This window comes from Lissotriton helveticus, chromosome 3_1, assembly GCF_964261635.1.
Source record: "Lissotriton helveticus chromosome 3_1, aLisHel1.1, whole genome shotgun sequence".
NCBI lineage: Eukaryota > Metazoa > Chordata > Amphibia > Caudata > Salamandridae > Lissotriton > Lissotriton helveticus.
Window position 1 is genome coordinate 570,249,904 of NC_136061.1, and position 17,046 is coordinate 570,266,949.

At 43.6% G+C, this 17,046-nt stretch overlaps 1 protein-coding gene across 3 annotated transcripts in view; it reads right to left on the minus strand.

The window, feature by feature from the left end:
- Positions 1-17,046, minus strand: part of PLCL1 (phospholipase C like 1 (inactive)) — a 506,778-nt gene that overhangs the window by 239,457 nt on the left and 250,275 nt on the right. For all 3 annotated transcript variants that reach the window (XM_078680511.1, XM_078680509.1, XM_078680510.1), the window contains exon 2: positions 1,843-4,314. In XM_078680511.1, the coding sequence (XP_078536637.1) occupies positions 1,843-4,263 (2,421 nt within the window). In that variant the 5' untranslated portion in view covers positions 4,264-4,314. The remainder of the gene's footprint in view (positions 1-1,842; positions 4,315-17,046) is intronic.

Consider the following 17,046-nt stretch of genomic DNA (forward strand, 5'->3'; position numbering starts at 1 on the left):
TTTTACACATTTGTAGTGTGGTGGACGGGATATCCATCACATTTACAGTGGGTACACATCCAACAATTTCTAAATCAGACCCTTAGTTTATAAATGTGTGCATAAACCCCATTGAAAAGTGGATACCATGCAGAATACAGCACAGTAATTCCCTGTCCACTCAGTTGTTCCCTATTTGAGGGGATTAACTCACAATGAGAGCAAATATGTGTGGAGATACAGGTCAGAATCAGTAATTCTATCTACCCAGAATTTTCAAACATCTTCACTCATAACACTTAATCAAGCCTATGTGGTTTGAGACTGCTTGAAGTACATCGAAGCAGCTGGACAAAGGCAAACGTCTACTCTTTTCATAAAGATGAAGAAAGAAGCACTTCCAAAGAAATACGTAGAGGGGTTCTATGGGATAACCAGAAATATACTGATTATCAAATAATTTAAAAACCAGCAGAGAACATTTACGACTTGCAGAGCATTCTTGACCCATTTTGAAATAAAAAATCTAAATGCTTTTTCAGACTTCTGTTATGACCGTGGTCAATTAACTACCTTATTTATTCAGACACCCTGCTACCTTGGTTGCTCATTTGTTTTTAAGTGACAAAAGGTTGGCCAAATTGAATGGATAGCCATAGTGTAAAATGAATTAAGCAAAGTAAGGAATATAGCAGTCTAAGAATGCATTACCTAAGTTTCGGAATGCTTTGCTTTGAGGTTGTCATAGAGGGTCTCAATTGTTGATTTCAAAATCAGGAAATCTCATGACTCGATGCAAGTGTCCCAACTTCAAACAATTGAATGAATGTAGGGAAATCATTTAATTGCTCTCGACCTCACATCCTTATCAACTCTAAAGTTTTAGCACTTAAGAACATACTTCCCTCTGGAGCTAAGTGCCGTCCAAATTCTAAACATTTACTTCCTGAGTTATTGCCCTTTGAGACTGCCCAGTTGTTTCTTTAATATGGATATCATAGGTTTATATATTAGGACAACTCTTATCTTCTTATCCATTGGATCAAAGCGAGATCCTATATATGGGTGTTTAAATAGTCATCTTATTTATCTAATAATCTATACTGTTGCACCCATTTATGTGTGAATAACATAGGAGGAACAACTAATGCGGGAAAGGACTTTAGATAAAAAACATTCTAACAAGTTTGTTTAAGTAAAAAGCTCTATTTCATTTAATAGATGTTGATTAAAAGAAAAATATACATAATACACATGAAATACAAAAACTTATAACATAACAGTAACCAAATTTCACAACCAAATAAGTACAATACAAAAATTATTATATAAGGACACAAATTAGTTTAAAAAGGAATGTTTCCAGTAGGTGGCAAACAATATTCTCTCATTTGACAATAGTCGTCCCAAAAATGTGTACAAGTTAACATCCACCCATCGTGCCTTTACTAGGGAGCAGATGACGTCTAGTGGTTAAGATCCTGACTTTGACACATGACCATAACTGTGGTGGGCTAAACTCCTCTCAAAATCATATCCATTGTTTTCAGCAGAATGTAATTACATACCGAACATCAGGCGCTAATATGACAAATTAATCGATCCCACTGAGACTTAGGTATCTGACCTACCAAAATTGAGACTGCTTAAAAACAGGCAGACCCCAGAAGTAATGTTTGAAAAATAAGCTGTGTTTTTGTTCCTTACTCTTCCAAAATTGAGAATGCTTAAAAAATGCAAAACCTCACTATTACTTTTTTCTGCTCTCCAGTGCATGCTCTTGCTTAAACTAACATGATTATTCTACATAGTTCATTAAGTAATCAAAAACGAAAGCAAAATATATGATTGATGTTCACATACCTGCATGTTGACCCTGACATCAGTGGCTTCCCTCAATGGTTGGACAGCGAGTTTAAACATGTCATCCACAATTTTGAGTCCAGTGTTCCTCAGCATGGTGTATTCCTTTGCCTTCTTTCCTATTCGTGATGAGCGTCCACGTTTGTGTGACTTTCCTCCTCCACTTCGATTGGTGAGGGCAATGTGGACAAACAGTTTGGCATGCTCGATGATTTCACCCACAAAAGATCGTAAAGGTACATGACGATACCCTGGCTGCAAGCAGTCCACTGGTATTGTATACTGACCTATAAATTCATCACCAATGTAGTCATCATCCAGAACTACAAAGCGAACCATGGCCAGCTCTGGAAGGTTGATCTGAAATTCAAAGCTTTCATCAAAAATAGGATTGTCACCATTTTCCTGAACAGTTTTAGTTCTCTGCTCCGAACAGTCTGCAGGAATTCCATGGATCTCTATGCACACATAGGGGTCAATGACATCACCTTTTGCACAGGCTCCTTTGGGTTTTGGAAAGTTCTGACCGCTGATAATTTTGACATGCAGGAGCTGAGGAGATACTCCAGGAACAACACCTTTGGTGTTTGCACTAAAGTAAGACACTTCGTCTCGCATGATAGAAGGTCGAAGGACATATCCACAACCACCGTTCTGTAAGAACCAACCAGTATTCAGATCCATCATGGGACCTGGAGTCTGATAGTTCATAGCCACAATCTGGCAGCCACAGTTCCAAAAGTCTTGGGGGTTGACATTACTGGAATCTATCCTCATTGGACTAGGATAAACACGGGATACAAACTTCTTGTTGTAGTTGACAAAGTCCTCTGGGTACTCATTGGCAATTCTACTGGCCTGAGTTTCACTAAAGGAGCAAGCCTCAAAAAAGTTCTGGCTCTTCATGGAGGTGTCAAAGTCTCTATATTGTACAGATTTGCAAATGGATACCAAGTCAGACAACTCCTTGCAAAGGCAGATGAACTTCTGTTCACCAAAGTAGTCCTCGGACATCCTTCGGGAAACTTCAGCTTCTTCATCCTCATCGGAGACATCACCTTCAATCAGGTCATAGTCAGAAGGAAGCTTTTTACCCTTAATGATGATCTTCTTCTTTAATTTCTCTGGTGAGGGCAAATAGACCTCAGCAGTTGAGGGTGTTTCTGTGTAAAGTTTGGTTCCAAAAATCTTCTTCATGTGTTGGACCATAACCTTCTGCTGCTGAACCGAACAGTGATTGCCCATGCATAGTATGAGGGGGTAGTCAGAAGAAATGAAAGCATATTTGTTGATCACCTCAATAACATTTCGAAAGGTGAGTGGGGACGTCATGCTATTTCGATTGCAAATGATTGGTTCATTATCTGGACCATCAGTGACATCTAACTCAATGCTCCTACAGGCCATCTTCAAAGCCCTGACATAGCCATTGATATCTGCTGGACCCCTAAACTGGTCTTCAATCAGGTATGTATTATGGGAAGAATTGATATAGTAATGTGACAAAGGCTGTGTCATGTCTTGGCTCACATTTTTGTGCTCTGGGTCAAATATATCACATTCTGTAGACAATAGGTACTGGGTGAAGCCATCAATGGCCAGGAATCCCTTCAAACGTCCTTCCAAAGACCGCTCATATCTGAGAATAATATCCAGACATATTTCTTCGGTCATCTGGGCCATCCCTTGTTCAGATTCTAAAAACAGCATAAGGTCATTTGCATCCAGATATTCCTTGTTTTTGGAAATCTGTACCAGCAAGAAATATACCTCCGGCCTGGTGCAAAGTTCGCTGAAGGCTTCACAGAACTCCTCACTTGTAACTCTGGTCGTCAGTTTTTCTTTACTCTTTTGGATTTCTTTAAATTTTAACCGGATCTTTGATTCCTTCAAGGCAGGGGAGAGTTGCTTGATCAATTGCACCGCAGTATCCTCCGGCATGACCCCGTTCCCATCCACATCAGCAGCTTCAAACACAGACCGCAGCCACGTGACCCTCGGTGTAGTCTGTCCACCCTCTCCCAAGTCCAGAGGTTGTTTGCTATGAGAAACCAGGTAACGGAGACCAGAAACCCATATGTTGGCCACATCGGCTGAGTTAGCGACTAAGTCCAGGGGCTCAAAGCTATCACCATGAAGGATGGAGAAGGCACAGTCCTCACAAATCTGATCTGCCAGACCATTGCTTCGGAAGGTTTCAGTGTTTTTACCAAGTCTGATCTCCCTTATAGCAGAAATGTCAAGCTTGGCTTTTTCTGGATCTTTTTTGGAAGGCTCCCAGCGCAAGGCCTGTATGTCGGAGTCCAGGGTGAAGAAGCGACTGTAAATCCGGGAGTTTGAGCGGACCTTTTTGAGCTCGCAGCCTCCTTGCATGAAACCTATGCAGTCGCTGGCACTGCTGACCTTTTTCTCTGATGGCATGCTGCTGAAGGACACCGTTTTCTTCCTTCCTGTTTTTTGGTTTGCTGGATCCTAAAATAAAAGAAATAAACAAAACTGAAACTCCTGCTCAGCGAATCGAAGCTTATTGTTTGACCTTGGAGCAAGAGGTTGCACTTACAATGGAAGTTCCACCCCCATATACTTTGTTTTCCCCAGGATTTATTGATCATTCAACTTTACACATGTTGACATCCCTTTTTATGTTTATAGCCTACAACACTGGTGTCCAGGTAAATCAAGGAGGGCTGAAACACCACAGATTTTCTGTACAGTCACATAGGATGAAGGCAGATGCAATTAATCGAACTTATTTATGTGATCACCATGCATGATAACAAAACCTTAGATGGATTAGTGACAGAAGAAAAGTAAAGGAGATCTGAAAGTACTGGTGAGTAAATAGCATAGTCGCAATTCTGACCATACCTTCCATGTACTAATGTGCACATAAGATCTTGCCTGGTTGACAGTACTAGGCTCCAAGGATTACCGTCTTTGTTAGACGGATGAATAAGGGCATTCAACTTGCACTCACCCCCTCAAAGGCATTTAGTTTGTCTTTAGGAGATCCCTAACTCATTTCTAACTAGGCCTGGTTAACACTGAAGAATCCCTTATAATGCCCATTTATTATTGCAATCAAGCAAAACGAGTTTCTCTCTTTCTTGCAGGAAGTCCACATGTTCCTCGTCTGACTAAGCGTGTCAATCATTCCTTCTTTCCATTCACGTTGGAGTAAATAAATCTCCACACTGGCAATCATGAGGGTAAGAAAATGTGTGAGTGCATGCTTCTCCTTATTGAATGTTAATAAATAAATAAAGCTTCAAGATTTCTGATGATCATTTTTGACTTAGCTTTTATTCCTTGCTTTGGAATTTTCATCATATTGCCAAAGTGTTACAGTGTTCAATTTGAAACATTTTCAGCAGCTGACACGTGTTTTGCCCTTACAATGTCATCTTATACCAGGGCTTGCTGAAGGCTTTCAAGTTTGTTATTCCAAGCAGTTTACTCCATATATAAGAACATTAGAATTTTCTTTCAGATGGATTAAACAGCTTGGAATAAGAGATTTATCTGAAAAGACAACGAAACATTAAGAACTGCAAGTAACAAACTTGAAAGCCTTGAGAAAGCGCTGGTCCAGATGACCATGTAAGGTCGACACACTTGTCAGCTGCTGAAATGTTTCAAATTGAATACTGTAACACTTTGAAAATATGATAAAAATTCCAAACCAAGGAATAAAAGCAAAATCAAAAATCATCATCATTAAATCTTGAACCTTTCTTTATGTATTAACATTCAATAAGCAGAAGGATGAACGTACACATTCTCAACCAGTTACAATTGAGGTATAACTAGGTCCAATACCTCGAGACAGCATCCTCCCAACAAAAGAGAAACGGCAATACTACCCGACAAGAGAACCTTTGGGCCTTTTTTCTAAAATCGAATGCAATCATGAGGGTATGCTCGTAGTGGTCGGAGTGCATGGTACACAAGCTATTGGTCAGAATTATCCGTCTACGACACTGCGTGTGCGCTCTGGGGAAGCTATGTATGGCTAGCGGCTGCTTTGGGTAATACCTGGCATCTAAAAGTGACTGCGGCCCAAGGTGACACGCAGATTGTCTCTTATGAGAAGCAAAGGTTTTTGCAAGGTCAGAGAGACAGCAGACCTTACTTTCGGCCTTTGCTGAGAACTTTTATTCGGACCTTTCTACTACGGTTGGAAACAGCTGAGGTGTGAACTAGCTGCAAGGATTTTCAAATACACAGGGAAAATACTATTTTGCTGTTTGGTGCTCCATTTCCCATAGCAACACCGCCATTCTTTGAACCATTTGTAGCAATCTAGATCTCTCATGTGGCCACTTGTGCTGACACCGTAAGTTACCTGCAATGCCAGTGGCCCTGTTGGATCAGATATGGCTCAGCCTGGTCATACTTTGCGCATGGACGCCACATTTTAGAGTGAAAGGAATTTGATACGTGTAATATTAGCGTCCATCCATTTAACATCTTGTGTATATGGGATATGCGAAAATGTAAAACATAAAATAAACTTCCTAAAGAACGTATACAAAAGAAGTAAAAGTTAAATAAAAAAAACAAAATCGGATTAAGTGACGATTTAATTCGGCAAACAAGGTTTTAAAGACTTCCTTTCGAAAGGAAGGCAGCCTGTGGGTTTGCAAAGATGCAATTTTCTTTCTCCCAGGGGACTATGTATTTCCCGTGAGTGGGGTAACCCCTGAGAGTCTGGGTCCTGGCAGATCGCCTACTCTCTCCGGCGGCATTTGGTGACCATCCTCTCTGGCCTCTGGCGAGACACCCCAACTGCTTAGATTAAGAACATTCTTCAGTATTCCCCTTTTAGAAAGTGGAGTGCTGCAGGTTTCTACCCAGAAGTAAACATATCCTCGTGAGAGCAGAAGTAGCAGGCTCCCTTCCTGTATCTTCCTGTGAATCTGAATTCTGCAGCATTCTTTATGCTTAAACTGGAGGGAAAGCATGCACGCAGCAATGGAGAAGTTATTGATGAGGCTGTGGGCATCTTCATACCAAAGCACACATGTCCTTCCTCAAACGGATGCGAACTTGAGAGAGCGCAAATCGAGAAAAAAAAATTAGAAGTGCACCATATTTACAAGCACGTTGTATTAGTTTAGTAAAGATTACATAAGAGTGTCGAATTTATAGAGTGAAAATGCATAAGAGTGTTTAATCAAATAGAATGCATACATCCGTGTGAAAAGCTAATGTAGAAGTGTGTAAAGATGTTATAATAATGTTGAGATACCATGTTATGTGGCTGTTGTAGAGGAGAATGTAATGCTGCTAAACGAAGAAATGTGTAGGCCACATGGCAGTTCACAGAGACTGAAAGGGGTTGTTACACACACACGTGAGATGGATTTTAATGTTGTTGTAATTCAAAGTATTATTGATCATAAAACTGAAAAATATGTTTTATAGAAGTGTTTCATATAACCATTGTGTGTAATAAGTTAGAATACTGTTTAGACTAAGAAATTAAATGTTTTACAGAATGCACAGGCCCGTTTCATGTAGTTCTAATAGGCCTGAATAGATAAGTTCATTTCTTTTGATCTGCATGTGCTAGTCAGAGAAATGTCACGTTAAGCTTAAATTGCAGAAACTGCTCGATGGTTTACGACTTAGAAGATATGGTGGAGGCCGGAATTTGGGGCCCACTGCACAAGTGTCTGTTTGCAGGTGCGAGGAGGTTCCAATCAAGAGAGTGATGAATAGGGTTTTGTTCAGAGAGCCAGGCACAGGCCTGGAGGAGGCTTCAGGAATTTCCTGGGGGGTACCGTCCTGCCGGAGAAGAGTCTGAGAAGCAAGGTCAACGCTAACGATGGGCCCAGAGGAGTATCAGCATGGAAAATGCCAGAACCAACACCACGTGAGGGGCGTCTCTAAAGGGCGTTTCTATTGTAAATGTGATTTTGTATTAGGGACAGCACCCCTGGGTGGAGTTAGGGCAGATGGTCTGAGGAACCTAAGAGAGCGGATGGGTAGGCAGATAGGTTAACTGCGAGACACCGATTTACAACGAAGACTAAGGGAAGTGAGTGATCTTCTTTGGAAGTCACCACGGCTGACACCTTTTTAGGTTAAGATTTTGCTAAGTAGGGATGTCACTTAGTCTAGTGTAGGGACAGTCTAATCTGAATTTTCTTCCTTTCTGTAAATGACTCATAAGCTACAGCTTGTGTCTATTCTTGCAACTCTGATGATTTTTGAATTGGTTTTGGTAATATTCTTCTGTCGACTAAGAGCATTTAGAAAATGTATGTTTGTATTGATACCAGTATATCTTTTGAACCTTATATTGAGATGTTTGTATCTCCAGTTAACTTTGGCTTTATAATAAACTTTTAAAACTTATTCGTAGTAGGTGGTTCTTTAGAGTTGTGTAAGTCCTTATTAATTGACCTAGTAGTGGATTGCCTTTTACTCTATGACAGGTATCAACGGTACAGTCGACCTGAGTTGGGATCTAGACTTATAGCCATAGATCAAAAATCCCGCCGTAACAGTTGGTAGCAGAAGATTGTTACCTTCTAGAGGAAGGTGATCTAGACTAGGTTAAGATTACCCCAAGGTCCCTAGAGATCGAGAGATGAGCAGCGGAAGAATCGCCTGCCGAAGAAGGTGCTGACGGTGCGAGAGAAAAGCAGCAGGGTCGGACGAGAGTGAGTATAACAAGGGTCATGCGTTGACAGATTGCGGTGTTTTCTGTTGTATTCGTATTGTAATGTCATGCGGAGTTGAATGCCTGTAGTGTGAGTGAGAGAGGGTTGTGAGCGCGCGCAACCTGGCTGGGGAAAATCTTAAGTTCGGGGAAGAGCTTAAGTGGTTCGGGTGTATCGAACATCCAGAGTAGTTGTCGACCAGAGTAAAGGGGGTCATGAGGTACCATTCATCGCCCGCAGGACCGAGATAGGGGGAACGCAAGAGTGAGTGTGTGGGTAACGGACGCAGGTCGAAAGTTACCGTGTGTAAGTAACCTATCAGTTAAGGCGATTGTCTGGACGTACACGGAAAGACATTTCGTCAGTTAAGGTGACAACTACAGTTAGACTGTGGGCGTACAGTCAAGGAAAGTGATCGCTTGGTCGGAAGTAATCATTTTTCAGAGTATGAATGGGACGCATGCATGACCGGGAGACGAGCGGAGAAAGGAGGGGAACTGCTGCGAAGGGGGACGAGTGACATCAGCGAGAGCCGCGCTGTGATAGGACAGTTGGTGTGAAGCCGCGCTGAGATAGGCCGGTAGGAGTGACGTCAGCGAGAGCCGCGCTGTGATAGGCCGGTTGGTGTGAAGCCGCGCTGAGATAGGCCGGTTGGTGTGACGTCAGCGAAAAGCCGCGCTGGGATAGGCGAGTTAGCGAGAACCGCGCTGGGATTGGTAGATTGTCATCAGGAAGTAAACGAACGCGGAGAAAATAGAAATTTTGTAGATTTTGAACATGAAGTGTTTTAAATGTTTGAGAGCGATCTTTAAGAGAAAAAGAAGAGACTCTTATTGCGGGGAAGAGGCACCGCCAGAGGGTACACCAGCTCACTATATGGCAACGAATGTTGGGTTGCATACTATACTGTGGCTTGGTACTTGGAGTAAGATTACAGAAGGGAATGAGGAAATGACTTTTCCGAAATACGGAACGTTTAGACTAGAGGTGTTGCATCAGCTGAAAGCAGTTATGTCCTCATTGAGACCTTTGCCTAGACCAACACAGTTTGAGGCGCTTAATGCGTGGATTAGGGCGGCGCATGACAGGAGTCAGAACAGACGCCAGGAAAGGGTAAGGCGATCAGTAAGGGCAGTGCAAGATGCCAAGTGGGATGCGGAAGATAAGAAATGGAGAGTACAGACGATTGAGGTGGATAAGTTGTACCCAGTGAGAGAGGTTACAGGAGAAAAGAGACCCATAGAAGAGGATGACGAGAGCGAGTCGGAGGATGGTCTAATAAATAGGTTGTTGATAGATAGACCGCCTCCGGACGATAGGGAGATAGAAGGTACTGAACTCCCAAAGGAAGATAGAGTTGACATAGAAGAACAGGCCACTCCCTATAACGAATTGGGTACCTACCAAAGGTGAGGAGACACCTCAACATAGTCCTGTACAGAGAGTAGTCGGAAGGGTTGTGGTGCAGAAGATGCCAGCAACAGAGAGGGTTGAGTCTTATGGATTGCCAGATGCTCTTCAAGTACCCGTTACCATAGGTCCTATAGTGTCGGTTTATCACCCAGAGAAAGGGAGAGAGGAAGAACAGGTACGGCTAGACAGAGAAAGAGTTGAGATGGAAAGAAGGAATAACACGACAAATGCCTGGAGGAAATTGCCAGGAACGATAACGTGGAGCACCCCTTTGGATTCAGCAGTGGATCCCGTAGCAGAGCAGGGGGGTCAGAGAGGACCGATGGACCTGAGGGGACCACAGCCGAAATCCTATAAAGAGTTGAGGGCTGACTTGAGGGAATGGGATAGGTCCACCGAGCAACAGGTCAAGAGCAGAAGCTGGATGGGGAAGTCGAGGCAACGGGACATTTTCTCACTGCGGGGCTAGCGAAAGCAGTCAGGAGTGGGACGGTAAAAGTCAGGAGAGTAGAGGAGTTACACGTCATATTGACGGTGGAAATGTGCAGGAGCAAAAAGGTAGAAGTGCGGAGTGTGGAGAGACGTCTCGTCTCATTCAAAGTGAGGGAGACCAAAGGACACAAGAGTACAGGGATAGGATTAAGTGCACTCCCCATGCACCTGATGGTAACGTACAGTACTGGAATTGTGGGAACATGGGAAACCGCGAAGGATCTTGCCATGCGTCGAGTGATCAGAGATCACAGACAAATTGCGAAAGCATGGGGAATAATGGGATGTCTTACCATGCACCGAGAGAAACCAGGCTGAATGGGAAATGTGGGACTATGGGAAATAGAGAAGTGTTTCGCTATACACCCAGAGAGGATGGAACTGCATGGGACCTGGAGAGATGGGAGCATGGGAGGACTCCCCATAACACGCCTGAGCCCAGACGTAGGACTCAGAGCTGTGATGGGAGAGATTTAAATGGACTCTCTAGAGATAGCATACTGAAAGCTGTGATAAAAGCCAAAAGACTCGATGTGACCAGCTTAAAATCTGACCTGGACGAAATAATTGATGGTGTGTTGCCTTTAGAAAGGATTGACATGTACGAACAAGATGAGCTGCTGTTTATAGCAAAGGATGTTACTCGGAAGGCAAGAGCAACTCATGAGAAACTGTCTGAACTGGCAGACAAGTATATGGTAGATTTGTCCAGAACAAAGGCATTGCAGGGTAACCATAGGTTACATTATTCAGATCAGGACTTAGATGAGAGGAGGACAACTGGATTAAAAACACACATAAGGGAACTGATCACAGGAATAAGAGCATGGAGAGATCTGGATAAATGGGAAGAGAGGTGGTCCAAAAAGGGAACTGTCAGGCGGAGCGCAAATGTGATGTCTCCGGAGGGAAGGCTAATGCAGATGGAGGCATTCCCTTTGCGAGAAATAGCAAATGGGAGTTATGTACATGTGCCCTGGAGTAGGGGAGATTTGGCTGCATTCACCAACTCATTTCCGAAGTTAAGGGAAAATCCTGTAGAGTGGTACAAGCAGGTAGAGAGGTTTGTCAAAATTTCAAAAGTATTGTGGATTGATTTGAACACCTTATTTGACATTGTGGTCCCAGGAGACTTGTGGCTAGCATGCAAGGTTAGTGTCGAATGGCCAACTGCAGAACCAGAAAGGGATACTCGTACTAATGGACCGTCAGAAACAGTAATGTTAAAATATGATAGGGTAATGACATGGCTGAAGGAGAAGGTGCCACCACAAGATATAGATTGGGTAAAAATAGACCGAACAAGACAGGAACCCAAGGAGACAGTTCATGAGTTTTATGAGAGATTGCTGAAAACGTTCAAACAATACAGTTGTTTAGATGTAATGGATCCCAAAGATATAGGACAGTTTGTATCGAAGTTCGTTTTGGGGTTGAGACCTGATATTTGTTTGATGATTCAGCAACATTTAATTTGTTGGCAAAACAAACCATTGGATGACATTTTGAGATACGCAAGGTATTGCAGTGATGAAATAGATTCCAAAGCAAAGAAATTAAAAGAGAAACTGATGATGGTGCAGATGCAGTCGGCTGGAAAGGGTGGACAGCAGCAACAGGGAACAGGGACAATGGGACGGAAACCAAATAGCCAGAATAAGGACAGCGAGGAAAACTCGAGACTTAGAATAGACATTGCTACATTGAAAAAAACGACAAAGTGTCACCGGTGTCACCAGGTGGGACATTGGAAACGCGAGTGTCCCTATAACACTGAAAATGGAGAGCTAGAAGTAGAGGAGGGGGAAGTACTAGAAGTTCCAGTTCAAAGGGTGACAGTGCCAAAAAGTAAGGTGGTCAAAGGGGGGACTTCGGCTCCACGAGCCCAGTTCCCGCAGCCACCAAAGATTACGACAGGGGGAAAGATCGATAGACAAATGCCTCTTTTTATAGACGAAGAAGAGTGTTACTACGTTGATCCATTGACGGGACAACGTGTAAGTAGAGAGGAGGACTGTACCCTCGGGGCAGTTCTAGAGGTGATCAAAGAGGACCGTTTGTTGAGGCTGAAGTGGCAGGGTGTCCTACAACATTCTTAGTAGATACCGGAGCTACTCGATCAACTTTGAGATCGGCAGTGGTTCCAGATCTACCAATGTCGGGGGAAACTATTCAAGTGGTAGGAGTCGCAAATAGGAGAATGACCAACCCTTTGACGGAACCACTGCTAGTGCGAATAGGAAACCACAACTATGAACATCAGTTTGTAGTATGTGATTCTAGTCCTGTGTGTCTGTTAGGAAGGGACTTATTGTGCAAACTGAACTGTACAATATACTGCACACCTCAGGGAGTAGAGGTACAGACTACAGACGAGGATGCTACCTTTAAAGTTGCAAATTCGAGAGTATGTGTAGAACTGTATCCTACCCTGACTGTGGGAGACCTTCCACGGGACTTGTGAGATACAGTGTCATCAGAGGTATGGGATTTTACTGGAGAAGAGATAGGATTGATCAAAGGAGTAGAACCAGTAAAGATCATGGTAAAACCAAATGTTGAATATCCAAGAACGCCTCAATACAAATTGACCCCAGAGACGATTGCAGGAATAAAACCCGTAATCGACTCTATGATACAACAGGGAATACTGAAGGAAATCGTGGGTAGTCCATGCAACTCCCCGATTATGGGTTTGCAGAAACCTAGTGGGAAATTTAGAATAGTGCAAGATCTTCGAAAGATTATTAACATAGTTGTTTCATGTTGTCCAGTTGTACCGAATCCATCAGTGATATTGTTTCAGATACCATTTCAAGCTGAGTGGTTCACAGTGATAGATCTTTGTCAGGCTTTCTTTTCAATCCCATTGGATGAAGAGAGCCAGTATCTTTTCGCTTTTAAGCTGGAAGATCGCGTCCTAACATGGTGTCGTATCCCACAAGGGTATACAGAAAGCCCATCAATTTTCAACCAGCTATTGAAGAAAAACCTTGAAAGTCTAGTACTGCCACAGAACTCGGTTCTGGTCCAGTACATAGACGACCTACTTGTTGCGTCAGGAACGGAAGAAGCTTGCAAGATTGATACCATCGCCTTGCTGAACCACTTAGGTGAAAATGGGCATAAAGTATCTCCGAGCAAATTGCAGTACTGTCTGACAGAAGTACAGTACTTGGGTCACCGGATAGAAAAAGGAAAGCGCAAGGTGTCACCAGATAGGATAGAGGCGATAATGAAGATGAACGCGCCTACGACACAGAGAGAAGTCAGGATGTTCCTAGGGATGGTGGGTTATTGCCGACAGTGGATAGCTAACTTTTCCCTGAAAGCAAAACCCTTACAAAAACTGACGCACAAGGAGGTGAGTGATCCGGTACCGTGGGACAAGGATTGTTTGATGTCGTTCCTACAGCTGAGAGAGGACTTGTGCCGTGCTCCAGCTTTGGGGATGCCTGATTACGAAAAACCCTTTTCACTTTACTGCTGCGAAAGAGAAGGTTGTGCTTTGTCAGTTTTAGTACAAACTCATGGAAATGCCCGTAGACCAGTTGCATACTTTTCGGCTACTTTAGACCCGGTAGCCACAGTGTTGCCCGGATGTCTCAAATCCGTTGCTGCAACAGGTGTCAGCATTGAACGGTGTGAAAATATAGTTATGGGACACCAATTAGTGGTGTTTGTACCTCATTCTGTAGAACTGTTAATGACCAGGACAAAGACACAGCACTTAACCAATAATAGGCTCACGCGCTACGAGCAAGTTATTCTTGCTGCGGAGAACGTGACCATTAAGAGGTGCTCTGTTTTGAATCCTGCTACGTTGATGCCACTTCCTAATGATATAGAAGGCGAAGAATGTGAAGATCCCGATTGCCTTGATGTGACTGAACTATGCACCAAGCCAAGACCAGATATCGTGGATGAGCCGTTGACTGACCCTGATGAAATATTCTTTGTTGATGGCTCATGTTTAAGAGACGATACTGGTCGGTTGAGAGCAGCTTATGCTGTTTGCACCATTACTGGAGTTGTGCAAGCCGCTTGCCTGGAAGGAGTACACTCTGCTCAGGTAGCCGAAATCATTGCATTGACACGTGCCTGTTTAGCAGGTAGCAAAATTAGAGTCACCATTTATACCGATAGCCAATATGGTTTCGGTGTGGTTCATGATTATGGGCAATTGTGGTCTCAGAGAGGTTACATGACCTCCTCTGGTTCGCCTATTCGAAATGGGGAATTTGTGCGACTGTTGTTAGAAGCACTACAAGGTCCAGCAGCAATTGCGGTTGTTAAATGTGTAGCCCACACCAAAAATACAGATTTTGTGTCGCAAGGTAATCGATATGCAGACGAAGTTGCCCGCTACTGTGCGGAGCAAGGATACTCTTTCACGGAAGTGGAAGTAGGTGGGACTCAGGAAAAGACAGAGTTAAACATGATGCTAGAAACAGTCGATACTTGGGATGATTTAAAAGATCTGCAAGAGAAAGCACCTGATACTGAGAAAAAGGCATGGGAAACAGCAGGTTGTGTGAAAAGTGAAATGGATTTGTGGGTTTCAGCAGATGGAAGGGCAGTATTACCTGATGAGCTAGTGAGTCCAATGGCACGACAGATACATGGTCCAGTACACTTAGGAAGAGATGCCATGCTGAGGTTATTTAGGCAGACTTGGTATAATCCTAGGTTTAGGATTGCAGCAGAAGCAGTGTGTTGGAGATGTGTCACCTGCCAGCAATTGAACGTAGGGAAGAGAACACCAGTTACAATGAGTCACATTGGGAGGTCTGGGGGGCCTTTCAACAGAATGCAATTAGATTTTATTGAGATGCCAAAAAGCAACCGCCTCAGGTATGTTCTGGTGGTTGTATGCATATTTTCCAGATGGGTCGAAGCATACCCTACACGCAGGTGCGATACACTCACAGTAGCAAAGTTGTTGCTTAGAGAGTTGATCCCGCGCTTTGGGGTGCCGACCTCTTTGGAATCAGACGGAGGAACTCATTTCAACAGCGAAGTTGTGAAGATGCTTTGCTCTGCATTGAACATTGATCAGAAGTTGCACTGTAGCTATCGACCAGAGGCTTCAGGTATCGTGGAGCAGATAAACGGAACCTTAAAATCCTGAATAGCCAAAGTATGTTCATCGACGTCCTTAAGCTGGCCTGATGCTTTGCCCTTGGTACTCATGAGTATGCGTAGCACACCAGACAGGAGGACAGGTCTCTCTCCACATGAGGTTTTAATGGGGAGGGCAATGAGACTTCCGTCTGTTCCAACTACAGCTTTGTTGAATATTACAGATGACCTGATCTTGGATTATTGCAAGGGACTTTCTGATGTCATTCATTCTGTGTCTCTTCAGGTGCAGGCTGCTGAAGTTCCATCTTCAAGAGACCTGTGTCACGACTTGTGCCCTGGAGACTGGGTGCTTATTAAAAAGCACGTCCGGAAGAACTGCCTAGATGTGCGTTGGAAGGGGCCCTACCAAATAATCTTGACAACGAATACTGCTGTAAAGTGTGGAGGGCTGCCAAACTGGATCCACGCTTCCCATACTCGAAGAGTTCCAGCACCCTTAGAAGAAACAGCTCCTCTCACCGATGATAATCCAACTGTGGACGGCGAACCACTAGAGGGGATCAGTCAAGCTGTGGGGGTGTCGGAAGAAATTCGGAGTGCTACAGATCCAGAAGAAGAAAGACAGGACGACAGTGAAACTGAAGTTGCCACCGAAGGAGAAAGTTGTTGTGAATACGGCTCAGAGACAGATCAAGACAAGAGTGATCAAGAACCGAGTGTGAGGACAAGAAATAGGAGAACAAGGCGTGGAGAAGCTAGTTGGCCTGAAAGAAAGAAGAGGTTGAGCTTGAAGCCAACTCCAGAGAGAACTCTTGCTCCTATATCTGAAGACTCGGATCCGGACGAAGGTGCACAAGGACAAGAACAGGAAGGTCCGAGAAGATCCAGGAGGGTGCGAGTGCCCTGCAGAAGATACGCTACTCCTGAGTGGACCTACCTAGCTACAGATGTCCAGTGCACGGAGATCTGGGAGGTTGAGGGAAGTGACATTGATCAGTACTGACCCAATCATAACAGTGGAAATAGTGTTGGTGATACCCGGAGTGGAGGTCGAAGGGTTGCTGACACTCACTATCCCCAATCCTCCTTATCTGAGCGGGATAAGAGACATGGTTTTAAACAGAATAGAATTGCCGACTTTTTGTCCAACGAGGCCAACGCATGAGGAGATCACTCTTCGTTTGGAAATATTAGAATACGTGATTAGAGCCGCTGGAACACGTCTGATTCCAGATTGTTAAAGACTTTGTAAATAAATAGATTGAAAGCTGACCTAGCGCCAAGTGGAAGAAGAAGAAATTTAGGGGCTTCCTATTTAGTGGACGGAGAAGGGCTAGGGTTGTCTTTTGCTTTGGAACTCAAAAAACTGATCTTGCTGAAGGGATTATCAGCTTCCAGATGTGGTTCGGAGAGACTGAATAAGCAAAGAAAAGAGACTTTGTGTTGTGAAAGAAAATCAGAACTACACTGTCTTTAGATCATGGAGGCTGGCAACCCAAACCGCAGGACAAAATGCATAGTAGGCACACTTTTAGTGGGAGTA